At 43.1% G+C, this 23,185-nt stretch overlaps 1 protein-coding gene across 1 annotated transcript; it reads right to left on the reverse strand.

Moving 5' to 3' along the window:
• Nucleotides 1-1,788: 1,788 nt before the first annotated feature.
• Nucleotides 1,789-22,388, reverse strand: LOC141362962 (uncharacterized). Its single transcript, XM_073865284.1, has 5 exons — nucleotides 22,384-22,388; nucleotides 22,259-22,329; nucleotides 5,224-5,553; nucleotides 3,908-4,186; nucleotides 1,789-2,315 (listed from the first exon to the last, which is right to left on the reverse strand). The coding sequence occupies exons 1-5, from the start codon at nucleotides 22,386-22,388 to the stop codon at nucleotides 1,789-1,791; spliced, it is 1,212 nt and encodes a 403-aa protein (XP_073721385.1).
• Nucleotides 22,389-23,185: the final 797 nt, after the last annotated feature.

Raw genomic sequence — 23,185 nt, forward strand, 5'->3', positions numbered from 1 at the left:
AGCATCTGAACCGAAAAACATCCACTGCTGTTTTACCAAGCGTCGATGAAACAAGGTAACGTAGCTTCCGCTGATTTTAATCCCATACTGTATTTGTAGCGATGTCGTTATGCGGTTTGACTAGATATGATGTTTAGCTTTGATGTTTTTAAGTACTAAACGTATTCACGTTTAATTGCAAGAGAGTAGCTTAAAAAAGAACCCCTTCACACACACGCATGCACCCTTGTCTCTCTCTCACGCGAGTCAGACCGATCGTGCAATGCATCACATATGCTTAATCTTTTATGTAGCCACGCAACAATAATTTCAGCTGCATGCATTTGCTGTATACAGCGGGACGTGATGTTGTGATTTTTCGAACGGATTCTTAACCTAAAATGCACCGCAATGCAAGTGATGCAAACCCAATGCAGCGTTCTATTGAAAATAAATGTATGTATTTCTGCCGTAACAATGCAATAAAGCAACTGAACGTCTGAGTGGGGTTTCAGTCTTCCTCATGCACAGCACGCGTGCATGTGAGTTTGTGTGTGTGTGTGTGTGTGTGTGTGCACGTGCGCGCACACACACAGGTTGTTACCATAGCAAATAGGCTCACCCCAGAAATTATATATTATTTGTTAGTAATGGTAAATGCTGCAGGTGTAGAAATGTACATAAACCAGATATTTACTTTGATGTAAGGGCTAGATTACAGCATGAAACCTGTTGTGCATATTAATAAATTAAAGTGCTTAATTGTTGGCACTGGAACTTATAAACACTAAATGGGTAAAAATGGAAATAAATAGGCTTTTTTTTTTTTGCAGCCAAATGCCAATACCTCTGTTTTGTTTAAGAAATAAAAGCCAAATGCTTCAACATTTTACAGCCACGTCATTTTCGTTATGCATTATTTGTTTTGGTTGTTTAAAAACACACACAAAAATTTTATCCGATTACTCGATTAATCGATCGATTCAGTGCTAGATTAATCGATTACAAAAAGAATCGATAGCTGCAGCCCTAGTTTAGACCCTTGGTAATAAGCAGACCAAGAGTGTCTCCCCAATTGTGTGTAGGACCTTGCACGTGCTGGGTCAGATCAAAAGTGTTTAAAACATTTAACAGTTCAATCGCAGTATTGTTTTCTGCATTGTCTATATGAATATTGAAATCTCAAGCAATAACAAAATAATCAAATGCAGAGGAAATTGTTGATAAAAGTTCTGTGAATTCATCAACAAATGCTGAGGTGTATTTGGGAGGTCTATAAATAATTGTAAACAGAATGCGTGGTGTACCTTTTATAGCAATACACAAATATTCAAAAGACTGGTAATTACCAAGTAGCACTTGCTTGCATTGAAAGGCATCTTTGAATAAAGCAGCTATTCCTCCACCTCTTCTAACAGCTCTACAGACACTTATAAAAGTAAAGTTGGGTGGGGCTGATTCATTGAGGACTGTAGCACTGCAGCTGTCATCTAACCAGGTTTCATTTAGAAACATAAAGTCCAGGTTGTTAGTGGTGATAGGATCATTAACTAAAAGGTATTTGTTCTTTAGTGAACAGATGTTCAGAAGTGCTAATTTAACAGTAACTGGTTTTGGCACTGTATCAATCTCAGAATGATGTATAATAGGCAGTAGATTAGATAGAATTGCTGTGCGGCTGGAAAGGGCCTTCGTCTTTCTATCACATGTCAGGACAGAGATAGGGAAAGCTAAAGGGACATCGGGCACCTGCTTGTTATTAAAATATTTATGATTGTTACTGCTGACGTAGTGGGGACCCAACACATTTCAGTTATCGGTGCTGTTTGCAGATGAGGGCTGGTGTGATCCCTGACGTTGAGGCAGAGGTCGGAGTGCTCTCTCAGATGGAGGGGGAGGGCGGGCTGGGCCCGAAGGCTTTGGTGGTTGAGGAGCCCGCCGTTTCTTGGTTGATATTTGGGGACTCGCAGCAATAGAGTGGGAGAGCTTTGTTCCAGCAAATACCAGTTTCTCCATTTTCTCTGAAAACCACAGAAGTGGAGATGTTGGAGAGAGGGAGAGAGAGTGTGACGACATCAGCTGTGATTCTGGGGTTCCTGAAGGCTGGGAGGGAGTGTTATCATTCCTCTGGTCATTATCAACAGAAATGTCCTTGGGTGTTGATTCACAATCCAGCTGTAGCGAGGTCTGTGGGCAGGACTCAGCCTGAGCGGTGTCTGTGAACAGTAGTTGTTGTGACTGCAGAGTTTTATCCTTGTCATCTGAATGTCCATCCAGGTGCTGGTGTAAAATCCTGTGGTCATTTCCGCTGTTCAGTAGTGGACTGGCACACTCAGCTGATGGATGATGCATGGAGAAAAAGATATTGTCTTTAAGCAACCTAGCACCTAGTTTGTTTGGGTGGATACCATCTGTGTTAAAAAGTTGCCTTTGACTCCAGAAGATATTGAAATTGTCAATGTAATTCAGTCCTCTCATGGTGCAGGTTTTTTGCAGCCATGAATTTAAGCTTAGTAGACGAGAAAACATATCCACTGATGAAAGATTGAACTTTCAGTCTTGCAAGTGTTTCAAAAAGTTCATTGAAATCCACCTTAAGGAGCTCAGACTGCTCTTTCCGAATATCATTCTTTCCCACATGTATGACAATCCGACTGACAGACTTATGTTTCATCAGAATGTTGCAACGTTCCTTGTTAACATCAGAAACCGTTGCCCGAGGAAAACAGTATGTACGGGTAGCCTTGCTTTCAAAGTTTCTGATAATATTGTCACCCACTATCAGCGTGCTTGGCTCGGCTGCTGTCTGAGCGGAGCGCCGCTGCCTGTATGATATTGAGCGTCTGTTAGCTCTGTAAGTTACTGGCTGATGTGATCTGTGTCCATTAACATTTGGGGATTCTTCACCCAAATTCATTAGTGCTTCAAATCTATTTTCAAGCCGTACAGGGGGTGGTAGAATACCAATATTGGCTACTCGAGTTGTACCCATATCTGGGGTAGATGATGCTAATGCAGCAATTTGTGACACTCGTGACAGTCTAATGTCTTGACCACTTTTGGGTCTCGCACCCTGTTTATGCCATTGGTTTGTGTCCTCAACTACTTTAGGTTTCTCTAAGCACACTATGACCTGTTTAAAAGCATTAGGTGCACAGGACTCACCAGCTTTATGTTGAGAAGGACCACGATGAAGCTCCGCTGTATGTTCTGGCAGGGTTGGCAGCGCCACAAGTAACTTTGTTTTGAGAACTGCAATCTTTTGTAAAAGTTTGTGGCAATTTGAGCAGCAGGTGGATTTAGATCCAGAAGAAGGCATTTTTTCTTCTTTTCTTCTGTTTGAGTGTGGGCAGCTGTGTTGTCCTGTTTTAGGATTGTCAACTCCCGGCAATAGCAGACTGGTAGACCGCTATGACAAATTCCCCAAGTTGTTGAATGTTCCAAATATCAAAATAGTTCCAGGAATTTGTAGTTTTAGTGTGAGTGCCCAATTGTTTAGTTTGAGCACTGTGCTGAACTGCTGGTAGTTGAATCAAAAGATAAAAGCGAAAAAGCAAAAGCGCAAAGCACAGAGCGCAAGTAAAAGCGTCCGAACAGTAGCGAAGCAGGAAGCAAAAAATAACACTTATCTAGATGTGAGAGTGTACAGTTTATCAGTGATGGTCTGATGGTGAAGCCTAAACTCTACAAGATTTGATGTCATAAACCAAAACAGCAACAGTAGCAACACCCACCAGAGCTGAGACAACCAATCGGATCACAGATTCAATACCATAACCACAGCAAAAACAATCTGAGGGAATAAAAACAACATGAAACTGATCAGTGTGTTTCAACAAGGACAGGATTTACCATCATTTTATTAAGGAATCGAAAAATATTTGATGATTTAAGGTAAAGTAATTTCCAAACATAACTGTTATCATACCTGAACACGGCTGACAGAGATCAGTATTGAGATGTTGAGTTTGATTACTGATGGTATTGTTCAGTACACAGCTGTAAGAATCATCCAGACACTCCAGATGAAGAGAGATGCTGTTGTTGTTGAGATCAGACACACTGATGCTGGACAATAAACTGTTTCCTTTGTACCAGGACAGACTCACATCGCTAACATTTAACACTGAACACATGAAGGAACAGTTTGATCTTTCTGATGAGTTTTGTAAAGAGATTCTGCTGATGACAGGAATGGGCAGACGAGCTGAATAATCATGAGAGAATATACAAAAATAAATACACATTATATAAACATAACATAATCTAAAAACATAAGCAAAATTTTTAATTTGTTTAGCCTTTAGTCATGTGTACCGTATTTTCCAGACTACGTCGCTCTGAAGTATAAGTCGCATCAGTCAAAAATGCTTTTTGAAGGGGAAAAACATATATAAGCACTGGACTATAAGTCGCACTGGACTATACGTCGCAAATCCATTTTAAATTACATAAATACAGGAGCAGCATATAGCGGACTCTCGTAGACGGTAATGGTTTCTCTTGGTTCATATGAAATAATTTTGATGTATAAGTTGCACCTGACTATAAGTTCCAGGACCCGCCAAACTATGAAAAAGTGTGACTTACAGTCCCAAAATACAATATTTATACACTGTAAAACCTGACAGTTAACTTAACTCAAACCATTTAAGTAAACCGGTTGCATTAGACCATTTAAGTTTTAAAACACATAAATTTAAGTACTGCAAACTTGAGTCATGTGCAATTATGCACTTATATTTAAGTAGTGTGAACCTAAATATTAGTGCATAACTGCATATGACTCAATTTGTTTAAGTTCACAGTACTCAAATGTATGTGTTTTAAAACTAATGCAACCGGTTTACTTAAATGGTTTGAGTTGAGTAACGTTTAGGTTTTACAGTGTATGTAAAGTAAAAGTGCTGTCAATGAACTCGATGCTGAAGTAAAAACTAAGGTAAATTGTAAATGTTTTATCAAATTGAAATTGCCAATGTATGGTTACCCATATTTAAAATGAGATCTCATCTATGGGATACAAGCCAGACTGCAGGGGCGTCGGACTGGGGGTAAAACCAGTACTGATTACCAGGGCCCCAAAGGAAGAGAGGGCCCTTGAAAGTCTGGAATATATTATGGGGGTGGAGCATGGGGGCCCATCAGGACTGCCTATGCATAGGGCCCGAGATCTTGTGCAACGCCCCTGCCAGACTGTCTAACCATTAGGCCATGAATGCCCATTTTTTCTGTTTTACTCACCGTAGACAGTAACATTAAATCTGTAAGAGGTCTTCTGTTTGTTGCTGATGGTCATTTGATAAAGTCCAGTGTGTTGAGATGTGATGTTTGTGATGATAAGAGATCCAGTCTGATCATTCAGCTTCAGGCTGTCTCTGAATCTCCCATTAAAAACATCAGCATATATTGAGACTGTATTAGCTTCTTTATTGATTCGAGCTATTAGAGTCTCTTGAGGTCCAAACTTCCACAGTATCAGATCATGTCTCTGTATTTCAGTAAGATGAGTGTGTAGAGTAAGAGAATCTCCCTCCATCACTGACACTGACTTCACTTCATCACCAAACACACCTGCACACACAAAAACAGACAGATTCTTATAAAACATTAAAGTTTTTGAGAAAAACCTTCTAAAACAGAAATTATGATGTTTTTTTAAATATAAACGACAAATTAAAATATAAAGCTGCACGGAGTGATAACCAACCTCAAGCCATTTTCAACATAAAGATATTGTAAGGCTAATTTCTGAACCTGAATCAGACCCGGCGCCAGACACAAATTCACGGACGAGCATTTCATTTTTCAGGGGGGGCATAAATGAGAGCAACGTCACTGCAATGCATAATATCATTAATTATGCATTAAGTGGACAAAAAAGCGAGGAAGAACTAACATACCTCTCCATTAATGCAATACAACGGAGAAGTCGTAAAGATTGGACCTAGCTTACTGAAGCAATCTAAACGCAAATAAAACGCGGCGCAGGGCTCAAAATCAACGCTTGTCCGGTTAATATCAGAGACAAGTGGATTTTTTAAAAGGCCAAGTGAAAGAGAATTTTACTTGCTCGACCGAACAAGTAGCCTAGTCTGATTAAAAACGCCAATAACAATAACAAAAACATGATAATGATTCTGCATCCTTTAATCAATGGCGACCGCAAGTGCATAATGTAAAAACGCAAAGTTAAACAAATAAGCACAGCAAACACAAAGAGTGTTAACAAAGTGGGTTAAACATACTGCGGTAAAATGTGGATTTTTTAATAACATGATACAGTTAAGCAGCATCACATCACGGTTGAAAATGTGACAGATTTAATGACAGTTCACTACAAATAATTAATATTAAGCCACTTACATTTTAGACGCAATGTTGACTGTTCCCTTTCAGTCGGTCACTACGACGTCACGTCGTGACCGACGAATTGGGAACCGCTTCGCGGGTGACCTATCTACTTCGAGAACTATCAAAAACGCCAATGAACTTGGCATGCAGGTATTTGCATAATGCCGGCGCCGCCCCGCCAGGTGCGTATATAAGGCGCAGGTGCATAATACCAAATCAGCTTTATTGCTTCGAAGCCGGCAGACATCTGCTCTCGAGAAGCTGTTACTGATCTTCGTAGATCCTGTGCTGTGTGGGAAAAAATATCTCAGCTTGCTGAAGTTGGTTGGGCAAAGACACCTCAGTGGAGGCTCGCAGTGTTTTTTCCACCCTTTCTCTCTCTCTCTGTCTCTTTAATTTAGGACTTGAGTTCGAGTGAGTGCGTTTGCCTCTCCCTGTGTGTTTCACCAGCTCGCACAAAAGAGTGATTTCCCTAAAAGAGCAGCACGTTTGAGCTTTGTGTCTTTTTAAAGACAGCCACTCATTCGTGTCACGGTCGGGGTCGTCTTTTTAAAGATGGATTTCCGTCCGTGCTCCGTTTCTGGATGCGGTGTGTTTATCGCCCCCCAGGATGGCCACAAGCGTTGTCTCTCGTGTCTGGGGCTCCAGCACGCAGAGGCAGCGTTGCGTGATAGTTCATGCCCCGTCTGCGAGGGCATGACTATAGCGGATTTGCGGAGACGGGTGTCGTTCCTCCGGCAACGGCCCCCGCCTTCCCAGTCTGGTGCTGCTAAGGGCGCAGCTACCAGATTGACGAAGGATGACCTCCGTATAACGGTGCTGGGTCGGTCTGCTGGTTCGTCCAGTAGCTCCCAGCGCCCTGATCCGTTGCCAGCGGAGGTCCCGATGGAGACGAGCGGCCCGTGTTCTACGGTGTCCTCGCGCTCTGTCGAGCCTCCACCTGACGCGATATCCACCGTAACGTCGGAGGGGGGGTTGTCAGCCTCGGACGTCGATCCGGATCCGCTCCCGCCTTCGGGCCAGGTTGCGGCTTCTGCGTTCGACCCTGAGATGGCAGCCATGCTCGCTCGGGCGGCGGAGGCGGTCGGCTTGGAGTGGACTAAACCTCCCCCACCTGAACCGTCCCGCCTCGATGATTGGTTCTTCGGGGGTGCCAGGGCTTCTCAGTTCTCGCCCCCGGTGCCTTTCTTCCCCGAGGTGCATGAAGAGCTGACGCGGTCGTGGAAAACCCCGTTTTCCGCCCGGAACCGGCCGTATCAGCCTTCACCTCTCACCTCTCTCGAGGGTGGAGATGCCAAGGGGTACACTGGTATCCCGTCAGTGGAGCGCCCGGTCGCGATGCAGTTGTGTCCGGCCGGTGTCGCTTCCTCCTGGCGGGACCAGCCTACTCTCCCCTCGCGGGCCTGTAAGCAGTCTTCGGCGCTGTCCGGTGCTGCTTACAAGGCTTGTGGGGAGGCAGCCTCTGCCCTGCATGCCATGGCATTGCTGCAGGTTCATCAGGCTAAGGCTCTGAGGGATCTGCACGCGGGAGGTCACGACTCGGCGGAGTTCTCTGAACTACGTGCGGCTACAGATCTGGCGCTTCGTGCGACCAAGGTCACCGCACGCGCCGTCGGGCGTGCGATGTCTACCCTGGTAGTCCAGGAACGCCATCTCTGGCTGTGTCTGGCGGACATGAAGGACGCTGATAAAACCCGGCTCCTGAATGCTCCGGTTTCCCAGACCGGCCTGTTCGGCGAGACGGTCGAGGAGTTTGCCCAGCAATTCTCCGCGGCCAAGAAGCAGACTGAGGCCATCGCTCAGATCATGCCACGTCGGAAGCGTCCTGCGCCTGCCCCATCCACGTCGGCGCCTCAGCCTGCTCCTCGCCGAGGGCGTCCTGCGGCGGCCGCCTCCGTTCCTCCCCGGGGCTCTTCTAAGAAGCGAGGAACCGGTCGTCAGCAGCCCGCCCCGCCCGCTCAGCTCGCTGCAAAGGGTGGTAAAAGAAGATCAAAGCGGCCCTGAGACGGGCGACCTAGAGATGGAGGGGATCGCTCTTCGGGAGATGGTGAAGGCACCACTCCCCCCACCGGAGGAGGGCCGGTTGGGGAATCTTTTGTTTCATTTTTCTGTTCCGCCGACTTTTCAGTCGGCACCCACAAATCCACAAAAAGAGCGAATTCCACTTCCATCTCTAGGTCTTCAGATGAGCTCCGGGGATACGAGAGGGCTCATAACCCCCCCTCGTTCTCCGACTCATCAGAGGAGAACGAGAGCGACGCACGGGCTCATAACCCCACCGCGCTCTCAGCCGGTAGGAGACAGCTACGGGCTCATAACCCATCGTCTCCCTCCTCCTTCGCCAGAGGGTGCATCGAGTGGTGTGAGGTGTCTTCAGCAGAGCCTCCCTTACTCAACCACCCAGCAACGGACTCAGGTGAGTGTTATCACACACAACACTGCTGTCGGTGCGGCCGTTACGCACACACCGGCGATCACCTCCGTTGCGCCCGCCGCGGGTACACCGATCGTGCCTTTAGTCCCTCTCGCACGGTATCTGGGGGCGTGGGAACAGCTTCCCAGCCCGTCGCGTTGGCTTTTACGCACGATTCGTCTCGGCTATGCGATCCAATTTGCCCGGCGTCCCCCCAAATTCTCCGGCGTTCGTTTCACTACGGTGAGAGCTGCCGATGCGCACGTCCTCCGTGCGGAGATCGCTGTCTTATTGGCGAAAGACGCGATTCAGCCGGTCCCTCCAGCCGAGATGAGGTCGGGGTTTTACAGCCCTTACTTTATTGTACCCAAGAAAAGCGGCGGCTTGCGACCGATCCTGGACCTGCGTTCGCTGAACCGTGCACTTCACAGAATGCCGTTCAAAATGCTGACGCCCAAACGCATATTTCCATGCATTCGTCCAAACGACTGGTTCGCATCTATCGACCTGAAGGACGCGTACTTTCATGTATCGATTCTCCCCCGGCACAGGCCGTTTCTCCGCTTTGCGTTCGAGGGGCGAGCATACCAGTACAAAGTCCTCCCATTCGGGCTCTCTCTGTCGCCCCGTGTATTCACCAAAGTAGTGGAGGGGGCTTTAAAACCCCTGAGAGAGAGAGGTGTGCGCATTCTCGCGTATCTGGACGATTGGCTAATAATAGCTCAAACACGTCAGACGCTGTGCGATCACAGAGACTTAACTTTAAAACACCTCGCTCGTTTGGGTCTTCGGGTCAACTGGGAAAAGAGCAAGCTTTGCCCCGTGCAGAGAATCTCTTTTCTCGGTATGGAACTGGACTCGATCGATTTGACAGCTCGTCTAACAGAAGCGCGTGTACAGTCGATTCTGACTTGCCTGAATACATTCAAGAGCAAGAGCGCGGTCCCGCTGAAACAATTTCAGAAGCTTTTGGGGCATATGGCAGCAGCCGCAGCTGTAACCATGGCCGTAGCCAGCTATGAGGTCACAGAGGTCCGGACCTCGGTAATTTTTTTCATATTAAAAAATTAAATTTAAAGTTCTCTGAATGACTAATTAGTTTTTCAAAACGAATCCGCATAAATAATTTAGTTTGGACAGTTTGCTGTATAGTTTAGTGTAAAATGACGAAGACTGGCTTAAGCTGCGACGGCGCGGGTACAGAATTTGCAGTGTTGCCAGATCACATCGTTAAAAATCCTCTTTAGACGTAGTGTTTAGCAATTAATGTGACACTTTGACACTATCTATAAAGTGATTGTTAGGTGAAGGTTAGTATTAGCAATTTCACTGATTTATTTCTGAAATACAAGGTTTGGACGAACTTTGTTTTTAAGGCCAATTATTTTTGCTTGTTTTTCGTACTAATATCTGGCAACATGGAAACTGAAAGTTATCAAATAAGACGCATGATTCAGCGCAAGCAGGTTATTGCTGATACCATAGATATGTATAAAGGCTAGATGGCTCAAGGCGGAGTCCCTAACGGCATCACCTGGCGGCCATCTTAGGACATGGCGCTCGCTCACTCATAGCATTGAGTTTAATGGTGCAGGTACTTTTAAATGACCATAACTTGCTCAATTTTCTACCGATTTTCAAACGGTTTGGGTTTTTACAAACGTTATTAACGTGGCTACCCAGCTAACAGAAAAAAGTTCTAAGAACGTTCCCTGAAAGTTCTTTACGTTCCCAAAAACGTTCTGCCAACGTTAAAAGTGTCCAGTTTTCTTGACGTTCTAAGAACGTTTTTGTGTTGTCTCAACGTTAGAGTAATGTTACATTTTACCATTTTTAAACGTTATGACAATGTCATGTTTTAATGTGCACAATGTTTAAAACAACAACTGTTTATTATATTGACTTATATGATTGTTATGTAAATGATAGAGAAACATTGCATTTTATTATATTTATTTTTTATATTTATATTATTTTATTATATTTATTATATATTATATATTTATTATATATTATATATCTATTATATATAAGTTTAGATGTTGATGTTTTGTTTCATTTTAAGTCACCATTATTGTGATTAGTGTTCGTTTTAGTTGGGCTCTTGAGCCTTGTCTTTTGCTTGCTAGTTTTTTCCTTGGTTGTGTTAACTTTTTGTTAATACACCACATTTGTTATGAACATGTTAAGTTAGTAGTGTAATTCTGTGGTGTGGTGGTTGGTACATAATGGTAAAAAACATTCCTAATTAATTTACTAATCAAAAGTTTATTTTCTGTCAATAATGTAAGTGAGATCCAGCACTTTCACAGCAGTTTGTCATTAAGGAGTTTAAGAAACTTTGGACAAAAAATATCCGCTATTTAATTGGGATGCACAAACATCAAGAATCAGACTATGAATCTCAATCATGGTGAGAATTAAATGAAAAACTAAACTTCATGCTGCAATGCATGCTGGGTATTAACAAATTACAAATCTCATTCAGGACTCCCAGCATGCACTGCAGCATGGATAAATAATGATTTTTTTTTTCAATTTTCTTTGTCACCATGGTTGAGATTCATAGTCTGATTCTTGATGTTTGTGCGTCCCAATTATACAGCAGATATTTTTTGTTCAAAGTTTCTTAAACTCCTTAATGACAAACTGCTCTGAAAGTGCTGTATCTCATTTACATTATTGACAGAAAATAAACTTTTGATTAGTAAATTAATTAGGGATGATTTTTTACCATTATGTACCAACCACCACATCACAGAATTACACTACTAACTTAACATGTTCATAACAAATGTGGTGTATTAACAAAAAGTTAACACAACCAGGGAAAAAACTAGCAAGCAAAAGACAAGGCTCAAGAGCCCAACTAAAACGAACACTAATCACAATAATGGTGACTTAAAATGAAACAAAACAAAACATCAACATCTAAACTTATATATAATAGATATATAATATATAATAAATATATAATATATAATAAATATAATAAAATAATATAAATATAAAAAATAAATATGATAAAATGCAATGTTTCTCTATCATTTACATAACAATCATATAAGTCAATATAATAAACAGTTGTTGTTTTAAACATTGTGTGAACATTAAAACATGACATTGTCATAACGTTTAAAAATGGTAAAATGTAACATTACTCTAACGTTGAGACAACACAAAAACGTTCTTAGAACGTCAAGAAAACTGGACACTTTTAACGTTGGCAGAACGTTTTTGGGAACGTAAAGAACTTTCAGGGAACGTTCTTAGAACTTTTTTCTGTTAGCTGGGTATAATTCTGGATGCTTTAACATGTTTCATGAATTTATTTTTTATTTTTAGTATAGGTATGCAGTGTCATAGGTACATCTTTGACGTTTATAACAAACCAAACCGTTTGAAAATCGGTAAAAAATTAAGCAAGTTATGGTCATTTAAAAGTACCTGCATCATTAAAACTCAATGCTACGAGTGAGCGAGCGCCCTGTCCTAAGATGGCCGCCAAAATGCGGACGTTGCACTCAATTGGCCAGCAGCGCGGACGAGCCATCTAGCCTTTATATCTATGGCTGATACTACATTCAGTAAGATAAAAGCAGTAATCATCATAATTGTGTCTGTAAGAGTATCAACAACACTATCGAAAAACAGAAAACAACTCTGGTACAAAGATGCACTCTTAGAACGTATTAGTGAATCCCTCAGCTCTGTGTTATTATTGAAACAACACATTTTGTGTTACTTTTAACACAACTTGTGTTATATTTTAACACAAAATCAACACAAAATGACACATAATGTGTTAAAGTTTAACGCACAAAGATGTGTAAAAAATTAACACATCCTTTCTAAGAGTGTGTAGAAGAATTGGGTTTAAATAAAATATGCCAAATATGTTAAAACACGTAGCCTAGCATAAAACGGTAAAGCTAATCTCAACAAAACATAAGCATTAAGAATTCTGTTATTTCATTGAATTTAGAAGTTAACCTTTAACAAAGTCATGCTGAAAAACAAGTACTTGTTTAAAATCTTGTAACGTTTTTGTTATGAAATATTGCTTATTAAAATGATTACAAAAATAAACATTGTTGCATGAAAAAGTAATAAATAATCCAGCAGTCCCAGTCCATCCCCCAAAACCAAGTTTGTACCCAAAGTGTAAAAAGGTAAAGAGAATATTTTAGATCCCAGGTAAAAAATTAAGTATGCTTCAATGCAGTTAAACCACTTTAATACTAGCAAGTACATTTGTAAGTTATGTAAAGTTATGCTACAAATATACTTAATAAAAGTAAAGGTCTACTTGAGCAGTACTTCAGTTTACCTGAAAAAGTAAGAACAGTATCAACTAGATTTTTATTGAAATAAATGATGTTTCAAAATAACACTTAGATGTTCTTAACTTAAAATTAAGAAGTACTAAAAACAAATGTGATATATAAACCACAAAATGAGTGCACGGAAATAATACATTTACTAAGTGTACTTAAAAATTTTATGTTATTTAAGTGCACTTTTTTCAACTGAGTTAGCATTTGTTAACTCTTAACACTCAACCCTGGACCTCGGTAATTTTCAAACCCTGGCTACGGCCATGGCTGTAACTCCGCTCGGACTGCTTCATATGCGACCGCTTCAGCGTTGGCTTCACGATCGAGTCCCGAGGAGAGCGTGGTTGCGCGGCATTCACCGTGTTATCATTACACCTGCGTGTCGTCGCACTTTCACTCTGTGGTCAGACCGTGCGTTTCTCCGAGCCGGTGTGCCTCTGAGACAGGTCTCCAGGCACGCGATAGTATGCACAGATGCGTCAGACACGGGGTGGGGGGCCACGTACAATGGGCTTGCGGCTTCGGGGGTCTGGACGACACCCCAGCTGCATTGGCACATAAACTGCCGGGAAATGTGGGCTGTATATCTTGCGCTCGTCCGTTTCAGCAACGAGTTACGGGGCAAAGATGTATTAGTTCGTACAGACAACACTGCGACCGTGGCGTACATCAATCGTCAAGGCGGTTTACGCTCGCGTCACCTGTCGCATCTCGCCCGTCACCTCCTCACTTGGAGTCAGAAGAATTTGAGGTCTCTTCGTGCCATTTACATCCCGGGCACGCTCAATGTAGAGGCGGATGCGCTCTCTCGGGCTGCGCGTCCCGGCGAATGGCGACTCCACCCCATTGCGGTTCAGCAAATTTGGAGACGTTTCGGCAAAGCGCAGATAGATCTGTTTGCTTCCCCAGAGACGACCCATTGTCGCCTCTTCTATTCACTAGCCGACGACTCGCTCGGCGTGGATGCATTGGCACACAGCTGGCCGCGAAACATGCGCAAATACGCGTTCCCTCCGGTGAGCCTCATTGCGCAAACCTTATGCAAAATCCGGGAGGACGAGGAGAGCGTGCTGTTGGTGGCACCGTATTGGACAACCAGGAGTTGGTTTCCAGAACTCTCTCTCCTCGCGACAGCCCCTCCGTGGAAGATTCCCCTGAGGAAGGACCTTCTTTCTCAACAAGAGGGCACATTATGGCACCCGCGCCCCGACCTGTGGAACCTCCATGTGTGGTCTCTGGACGGGGCACGGAGGATATGAGTGATTTACCGCAAGAGGTATCTAACACTATTGCTGCTGCGCGAGCGCCGTCTACGAGACAGGCTTACGCGCTTAAATGGAACCTGTTTGTCGACTGGTGTTCTTCCCGAAGTGAAGACCCCCGAGAATGCCCGATTAGTGTTGTGCTTTTATATCTCCAGCGTCGTTTGGAGAATAGGCTGTCACCATCCACTATTAAAGTCGATATCGCTGCGATATCAGCTCACCATTCACCCGTAAACGGTAGAACAGTGGGTCAGCACGACCTAGTCATTAGATTTCTCAGAGGCGCTCGAAGACTGAATCCTTCGCGTCCCCCCTCTATTCCTCCTTGGGACCTGTCCTTGGTGCTGAAATCACTCCAGGAAGCCCCATTCGAGCCTCTGCATAGTGTGAGTGTTAAATTTCTTACAATGAAAACTTTAACTCTCCTTGCTTTGGCTTCTGTTAAGAGGATAGGGGATATTCATGCATTTTCGGTCGATGAATCGTGCCTTCAGTTCGGGCCGGCTGCATCCAGCGTAACACTGAGACCCCGGCCCGGCTTTGTGCCCAAAGTTCCCACCACTCCTTTTAGAGATCAAGTGGTGAATCTCCAAGCACTGCCTTTGGAGGAGGCAGAACCAGCCATGGCTTTGTTATGTCCTGTTCGTGCACTACGTGTGTATATAGACAGGACGCAAAGTTTTAGGACCTCAGACCAGCTCTTTGTTTGTTACGGTGGTCAGCAGAAAGGAAAAGCTGTCACCAAGCAGAGGATGTCCCATTGGATTGTGGATACTATAGCCCTTGCATATCAAAAGCAGAATGTGCCTTGTCCATTTAATTTACGTGCCCACTCTACACGCAGTGTGGCATCATCTTGGGCACTGGCTCGCGGTTCCTCGCTAACAGACATTTGTAGAGCTGCAGGCTGGGCGACACCTAATACGTTCACAAGGTTCTATAGTGTTCGTGTCGAACCGGTTTCCACTCGGGTTCTTTCTACTAACTAGTTAAGAATGCCGAGGGTCGGCTCGTGTGTCGGCTTGGAGCCTCTATTTTGGTGCTGCACATTTGCACCATTATGGAAGGCCATCGGGGCAAAAACGTCTAAAAAACTGTTTTTGCCTCTCCTCCACCGCCCTGATAGCTGGTGTTGCGGAGCATCCGCTGTCAACCTATCACTGATGTATTCCCTGTAAACCTGTGTAGGCTAGGCGTCCACATTTGTCCCCTACGTGGGGTTCATTTGTGTGTATAGTCCGTGGGGTTCTAATCCTCCACGTTTTCCTTAGCAGAGCCTGCTCTGCACCTCTCAACATACCATGTATTGTTCAGAGACTTTATTTGAGCAACCTGTCGGTTGTTTCATTATTTTTATGTCATCCATTTAACCTTCTTAGGGGATGGCTTCCGCAGTGTTCTAGCTCCGCTCAGTTTAGACGCTTCTCCCAGTTCGCTGCTTCACTATCGTGGGTTAAGGAACAGGTAGTGACCGGCCTTCTGCATTTCGCCTTAGGTTCCGCCCCTTATGTGGAGGGCGGAGGGCTTTTGCAGGCACTGGAAGGGTTCAGCTGCAGTGGCGTTTTGGTAGGGATTCCCAATTCGTCGGTCACGACGTGACGTCGTAGTGACCGACTGAAAGGGAACGTCTCGGTTACGTATGTAACCCTCGTTCCCTGAAGGAAGGGAACGGAGACGTCACGTCCCGTCGCCACAGTTTGCTGTTCCATTGCTGTTCAGGCCGGGCACTGTTGCTCGGCTTCTCAGCAATAATATAGCTGATTTGGTATTATGCACCTGCGCCTTATATACGCACCTGGCGGGGCGGGGCGGCGCCGGCATTATGCAAATACCTGCATGCCAAGTTCATTGGCGTTTTTGATAGTTCTCGAAGTAGATAGGTCACCCGCGAAGCGGTTCCCAATTCGTCGGTCACGACGTGACGTCTCCGTTCCCTTCCTTCAGGGAACGAGGGTTACATACGTAACCGAGACGTTTTTGTTGTTTCAGCAGCGAAAATAGTGAAAGATAACAGCAGAACCATAACGTGTCAGTCTCACTGCAGGCAGCACTCAATCGTGTCTTAACATTAAGCGGTGGCGCGCTTAGCAAACAACCAAACATTTCCGCGCTCACTACTGACAAACCAATCAAATTCGTTTAAAATATATATTTTTTAAAATCAGACCAAACACATTTTTATTTTTATTCATGAGTTATATATGTACAAAACAATAACTTTTAATTAATAACAGTGGCCTATTGATAAAAACATGGAGCTGGTGAACAGGTGAATGGAGACCGCAGGTTCGTCCAGGGCGGGCACTAGTGACTCACAGGGTGGGCCCGGCCCCCTAAAGCCCGCCCATGGCGCCGGGACTGACCTGAATAAAGAAAGCTCCTCCCCAAAGAACACAGCATGGGTGCCCAGTGGATGCCCTGGGTAAACAACTCTCTACAGTGGGATTCCCACAGAGCCCACTAGGCAGTCAGATATTTTTTCTCCTTATTCTCCCAAAGCACCTTAGAATCTCACTGATAAACTGTATATGAAATGCTACATTCTACATGTACAAAGAGTCTAAATCTGGTCTTGTTTGGTATTTGAAATGTCTCAGTGCAAGTGGTACAATGGTCTCACTCATAAAACAACAGAATTCAATGTTAAAGTGTAACAATACATTAAGAAAACTTCACTCAATGTTGGAAGACACCTCCCACCTTAGACACAAAACCAATCACCCACTGTATGCAAATTAAGGACAACAACCAATCAGTACCAACTTCCTATATGCTTTGTTCCAGTCGCGTAGCTATGGGTGGGCCTTGGCCCACCTACCTGTCAGTTAGGCCCACCCACCTGCCTATCCAGTAAAGCCTATTAGTTATCCTAATGAGTAAATTATGTTGCAATTATCACTATACTTGACCTATAAAATAAATCTTTTTTTAAACTCTTGTTTGCTATTATAATAAGGAATAAGTTAATTTTGTAAATAGTAGTGCGCATTTCGAACAGCCTCCTCGCCCCTCCTACACCCGACATCATAGATATGAACACCCGGTTTAAGGCTGACACGTAAGGAATAATGAGAGCTCCGCTGCTTCATTGTCTTCGAATGAAGGTCTCAAAGACCTTCGGTGAGAAGGCTTTATTACAGCTTGATGGTGCACCCTTTAACATTACCGTTGAGGATTCTGAACATGAGGTGTTGGTTCAGCAGCTAAAAAAAAGAAAAGTCTTTGCAGATAACATTTGCGCCCACTTTTGCGCCATAAGCCTTCTGGGCCCGGTTCCCCAAAAAGTTCTTATCGCTAAGTAGTTCTTAACCTTTTCCTTAACCTCTCTCTTAACTCTATGGCACGGTTCCCAAAACGTTCGTACGCTAAGTATATCTTCTGTAAGTCACACTTTCGTAAGGTTGGTCTGGACCATTCGTAAGCTCTTTCTTAGCGTTGTTTGAGCGCAAAACGCTATCGCCGCAGTCTTTAGAAATCAGCGCAGCGCAGTACAAGTCAAACTATGGTATGCTGACAATGATTTTATGTTATGGACATTTTAAGACTTATAATAAAATATGTTTTCAATGGATGCAGGGCTATTTATGCAGTTGACTTTATTTGGTATCAGAATTAATGAATCAAAGACGGCGCCGGTGTTTGTTCCCCATCGAAGTCTGTTCCCTCTATGTTTATAGCGTTTACATTTATAATTTATTTAGAAAGATTAAAGATTTGAATTGGTTATACTAAAAAGCAATAATATCATATATTCTATTATACAATTTATTAAATGTTACATATTTGACAGTTTTATGTCTTTTAACATATAGCCTGTCTTTTTCCTTTTTTCTCTCTTTACTGTTTGTTTTAAAACTGTTATGTTTCCATACATTATAAATATATATTATACATATAATATGATTCATACTGTAAAAATAATTGACTTACAGTACAATCAAGAACAATCAAGATACATTACATAAATGCACACACACACACACACACACACACACACACACACACACACACACACACACACACACACACACACACACACACACACACACACACACACACACACACACACACACACATCTCAGTAGCCATTAAAACTTTCAATGTATATAAAGAATAAATGTATAATGTGATAAAAACGCTATAAAAACACTGCACTAAAGGTAAAAAAGGGGGAACAAACTTCCCCGTAACACCGGTAACCCCGTAACCGTTTAGTCCATGGCAATTTGTTTATTAGGCAACACTTAAAAGCTTTTGATAATTTGCCTGACGTGGCTAAATAAAAAAAATTGCCTCCCAAGACAACCCATTATGGAGCTGGTGGATCTTCTCAGTATTCTCTATCTAACTCTCTCTGTTTATTGTAGATAGGTTGTTTTTTATTGAAAACATTAGTGGCAAGCAATACCGCATTAAACAGAGGTACTACAGCTGATTGCCAAGTAATTCTGATTGTTAAGTACCTTACCATTAGTATAAAAGTGTATTATATAATTTTCGTTAATAAAGTCGTTAAACCCACGTCAATAAGTGGCACAAGTGGCACAACGGAATAAGCAGGGTGGATGATTAGCGAGGGATACCCGGTTCGTCTACCCGTATTACTGACAATTTGATAATTTAATTAATAGTCTATATTTTACAGATAACTAAACTATGTTAAAATAAATGTTACTGGAATAATTTGAGTCATGTTCCATTTGTTCCAACGTGTTGTCTTTCTTAACGCTGTAATGCACCTTCACGTGAAGTGGAAAATCGATCCCTGAGAGATCGATCGCAAATAATTCAGCACCTTCACTTGGGACAGTGACATTGTTACGTCGTTCTTAGAGGCAGCGTGTTAAGAAGCTTCCTAAGAGACACTTCGGGGAACACACTTAGGAACACAAACAACTTTGGTAAGATATATCTTTTTTAGTCTTCTTAACGCGCTAAGAGTGAACGTTATCGGGGAACCGGGCCCTGGTCTGAAAACGAGGTGTGTTCAGGCGCATTGTTGGTGCATTGCTATTTTGAAGCAAATAAAATAGACTATGCCACTGACCAACTAAAACCTGCTCTAAAGTCAATGGAGCAATATTGCTTTTGTTATATAATGAGCACGTTAGTAATATGCGCATATAAACGGGACGAAAATGCGCATTTGCTTATCACATGGATGCGCAGCAGCACACAAACATTTAAAATATGAAAAATCAAAGGATTAAAATGTTAAAATGTTTTAAAAGATTATTATTGAGTGTCTTGGACATAAATGAGGAATTTTTTTAATGCTACCCCACAGATTAATTATATATGTTGACTTTGTACCTGTGGATATGATGAGATGAGAACCGTTTTTATGTTTTGCTTTAATTTCAAAACACCCGGCGCTGTTCTAGTGCTGAAACGTCACGTTTGTAAATGATTTATCTCCTGTTTGTTACTAATAAACTATTTTTAAAGTACAAACCTTTTCTTGCATATTTGTAAATTATTCTTTGAGATTACACTGATCATGCTATCCATACATTTACAACAATTAAAAGCCTGCTATTTTTACTTCCATGACTGAAAGAAAAAGACTTTTAAAAGTTTAAATGAAGAATTTCGTTGCAAAACGATATAACTCTGTTTTTAACATTTTTGTCAAGTTATTATTATGTTATCAGGTTATTATTTTGTTTTATAGTGCTACTTAGCTGTATTTTTTTAATACAGCTAAGTAGTTATGAAGGTTTAAATCAAAACAAACCAACTGCAGTTCAATTGATATTAATTGGAAGGCACAACCAAAAACCGAGATTTCTGAAAAAAAAAACGGAATTATCTCGTTTTGCAAAGAAACTCTTCAAGTACCAACAAATTAGGCTACTATTTAAAGTATTTTTAAAGTACAAAGCTTTTCTTGCATATTGGTAAAATATTCTTTGAGATAAGACTGATCATCTGGGCTATCAATACATTTACAGCAATTAAAAGCCTGCTATTTTTACTTCCATGATTGAAAGAAAACGACTTTTAAAGGTTTTAATACCCAAAACTAACAATTTAATTACAAATAAAAACAACTAAATTTTTTAATATCAATCTTAAACTGGTGGTCTTCTTCCTCCGCTTAGTTTTTTAGTTTACAAATTCTGCCAAAATATGGAATCGGTATGGCGCCTCCGCAACTGGCTTTTAAAGGGGATGAGAGATGAGACTCTTATTGGTTTATTGCCAGTGTTGGGCAAGTTACTGAAAATTAGTAATTAGTTACAGTTAGTTACTTCTTTTAAAAGTAACTGAATTACTCTACCAGTTACTGTATATCAAAAGTAATTAGTTACTTAGAAAAGTAACTTTTAAGTTACTTTTATGTCTGCTTTTTAAATGTAAATATGAACAGTACTGAACAGTCAAACAGTAAAATGATAAGGATGGGCTATTTTACACGTAAGACTCTAATATATTGTCACAAGGTGACGATCTTTTAGGGGTGGAACCAAAATTTGGGAAGTTTGGTTCCGCCCGGAAGTGTTCCACCCGGACCGGAAAGAGAGAACACCGGAACTTCCGGTAGCGCCACGAGGAGGAAAATTGGCGAATTGAGTACAGCTGTGCCTAGATAACAACAGCAGTCGGTGATTGGAGGATACGCCGAACAAGATGGTATTTAAGATCAACTTAAATCACAGTTGGGGTGCCTTTTGTGACTGTTGGACGTTGTGACTGTTGTCATTGTGTGGGTTCACTCGACGCGCTACTGGTGGCGGTCAGACTCTCTCTCTCAAGCTGAGGTTATATATTAGAAGTAAGTGGAAGCCTTAAGGGCTGAAAGACGAACGGAAGTTATGCATATGAAGATACATTAAGAGGAGAACAAACAGAGTTGTGTGAGTACCAACTGTGAAGAAATTGTGGAAACATTTGGAAGAGACATACTGTTGCAGAGTTGACATTGCCGGTCGAGTGGATCAGAGCAAAGGGAGAGAGATAAACAGCATTGTTGTACAGACCCTGTGTATTATTAACCTGTCTTCTAGCAAACACCTCCGGGAAAAGGAGAGCGGCCCTACCCCTAAGGAAGCGTGGTGGGTGAGCCGAGGATACTTTGGGTTGAAGCCAGCCACAGTGACGAGACCACCACTAAGGCCGCGAGATCCATCGCCAATCGGGCTCGGGCATAGTGGGCGAAGACGGGCGTCCTTTGTGTGCACACGATTGTGGTGGGTGAGTCTTTGTGCCGTGGAAACTTTCACTTTAGTGTGGTGCTGTGGATTTTTGCTGTGTATTGCTGTGTGTGTCTCGTCAGACAAAACCCCGCCTTTATACACTTTGTCTGGGAGAACGAAGAGGCTGTCGGCCCTGGTGGAAAATTATTATACTGTACGTTGTGAGTGTGCTTCTAGTTACGAGTGACGGAGTGGTGCCCTGAAACGAGCCCTGGTTAGACATTTGGGGGTTGCTGAAGAGTGGCGGTGAAGAGCTGGGAAACTAGTGGATGTGTGAGTACGACTAGGGAATGTTATTGTGGATGTTTTAACCTACGAAACACTTACTGTTGCAGAGAACGTGGTGTAGGGAATCCCGCCCGTCCCGAGGTCCCTACAAAAGGGCGCCCCTGTCCGGTGGAAGATCGCCTAACGGCGACGTGAGAGGGCAGCGCTCGGCCTTGGTGTGACGGTGCGACGTGTACACCCCTCTGTGACCAACGCGCTCGTCGAGAGGGTCCGCCCCCGACGTTACATGGAAAACTACATGTCCCACCTGACCCATTGAGAGAAATAAAGTACCGTAAGTCCGCCGTACTTACCTGATTCAACTAAATAACCCCCAGGTCTGTGATCCATTTTGAAATAGGAGGGCACCGCACCCAGCTGCTACCTACAAAGAGAGAGAAAGTGAACGCTAGAGAAAACGAACAGAACAAACCTCATACTTACCGTAGGCCGTATGCAGCTCAGAGGTGAGAGAGCCAAGTTGAACTAACTGTGTCTGGTGTCCCAGCTGCTGTCTGTGGAGAGAGAAAGAGAGAAAGTGAACGCCAGAGAAAACGAACAGAACAAACCTCATACTTACCGTAGGCTGTATGCAGCGGAGAGGTGAGAAAGCCAAGTTGAACTAACTGTGTCTTGTGTCCCAGCTGCTGTCTGTGGAGAGAGAAAGAGAGAAAGTGAACGCCAGAGAAAACGAACAGAACAAACCTCATACTTACCGTAGGCTGTATGCAGCGCAGAGGTGAGAGAGCCAAGTTGAACTAACTGTGTCTGGTGTCCCAGCTGCTGTCTGTGGAGAGAGAAAGAAAGAAAGTGAACGCCAGAGAAAACGAACAGAACAAACCTCATACTTACCGTAGTCTGTATGCAGCGCAGAGGTGAGAAAGCCAAGTTGAACTAACTGTGTCTTGTGTCCCAGCTGCTGTCTGTGGAGAGGGAAAGAGAGAAAGTGAACGCCAGAGAACACGAACAGAACAAACCTCATACTTACCGTAGGCTGTATGCAGCGCAGAGGTGAGAAAGCCAAGTTGAACTAACTGTGTCTTGTGTCCCAGCTGCTGTCTGTGGAGAGAGAAAGAGAGAAAGTGAACGCCAGAGAAAACAAACAGAACAAACCTCATACTTACCGTAGGCTGTATGCAGCGCAGAGGTGAGAGAGCCAAGTTGAACTAACTGTGTCTGGTGTCCCAGCTGCTGTCTGTGGAGAGAGTAAGAGAGAAAGTGAACGCCAGAGAAAACGAACAGAACAAACCTCATACTTACCGTAGGCTGTATGCAGCGCAGAGGTGAGAAAGCCAAGTTGAACTAACTGTGTCTTGTGTCCCAGCTGCTGTCTGTGGAGAGGGAAAGAGAGAAAGTGAACGCCAGAGAACA

The sequence above is a fragment of the Misgurnus anguillicaudatus genome, unplaced genomic scaffold (assembly GCF_027580225.2).
Source record: "Misgurnus anguillicaudatus unplaced genomic scaffold, ASM2758022v2 HiC_scaffold_31, whole genome shotgun sequence".
Classification (NCBI taxonomy): Eukaryota; Metazoa; Chordata; class Actinopteri; order Cypriniformes; family Cobitidae; genus Misgurnus; species Misgurnus anguillicaudatus.

Coding starts and splice junctions, on each gene's coding strand:
- LOC141362962 (XM_073865284.1), bottom strand. Junction 5,554..22,258: donor TGAGCTGCATACGGCCTACG/GTAAGTATGAGG, acceptor TTGTGTGTGCAG/GTGTGTTTGGTGATGAAGTG. Junction 2,316..3,907: donor TCTCTGTCAGCCGTGTTCAG/GTATGATAACAG, acceptor ATCATCCATCAG/CTGAGTGTGCCAGTCCACTA.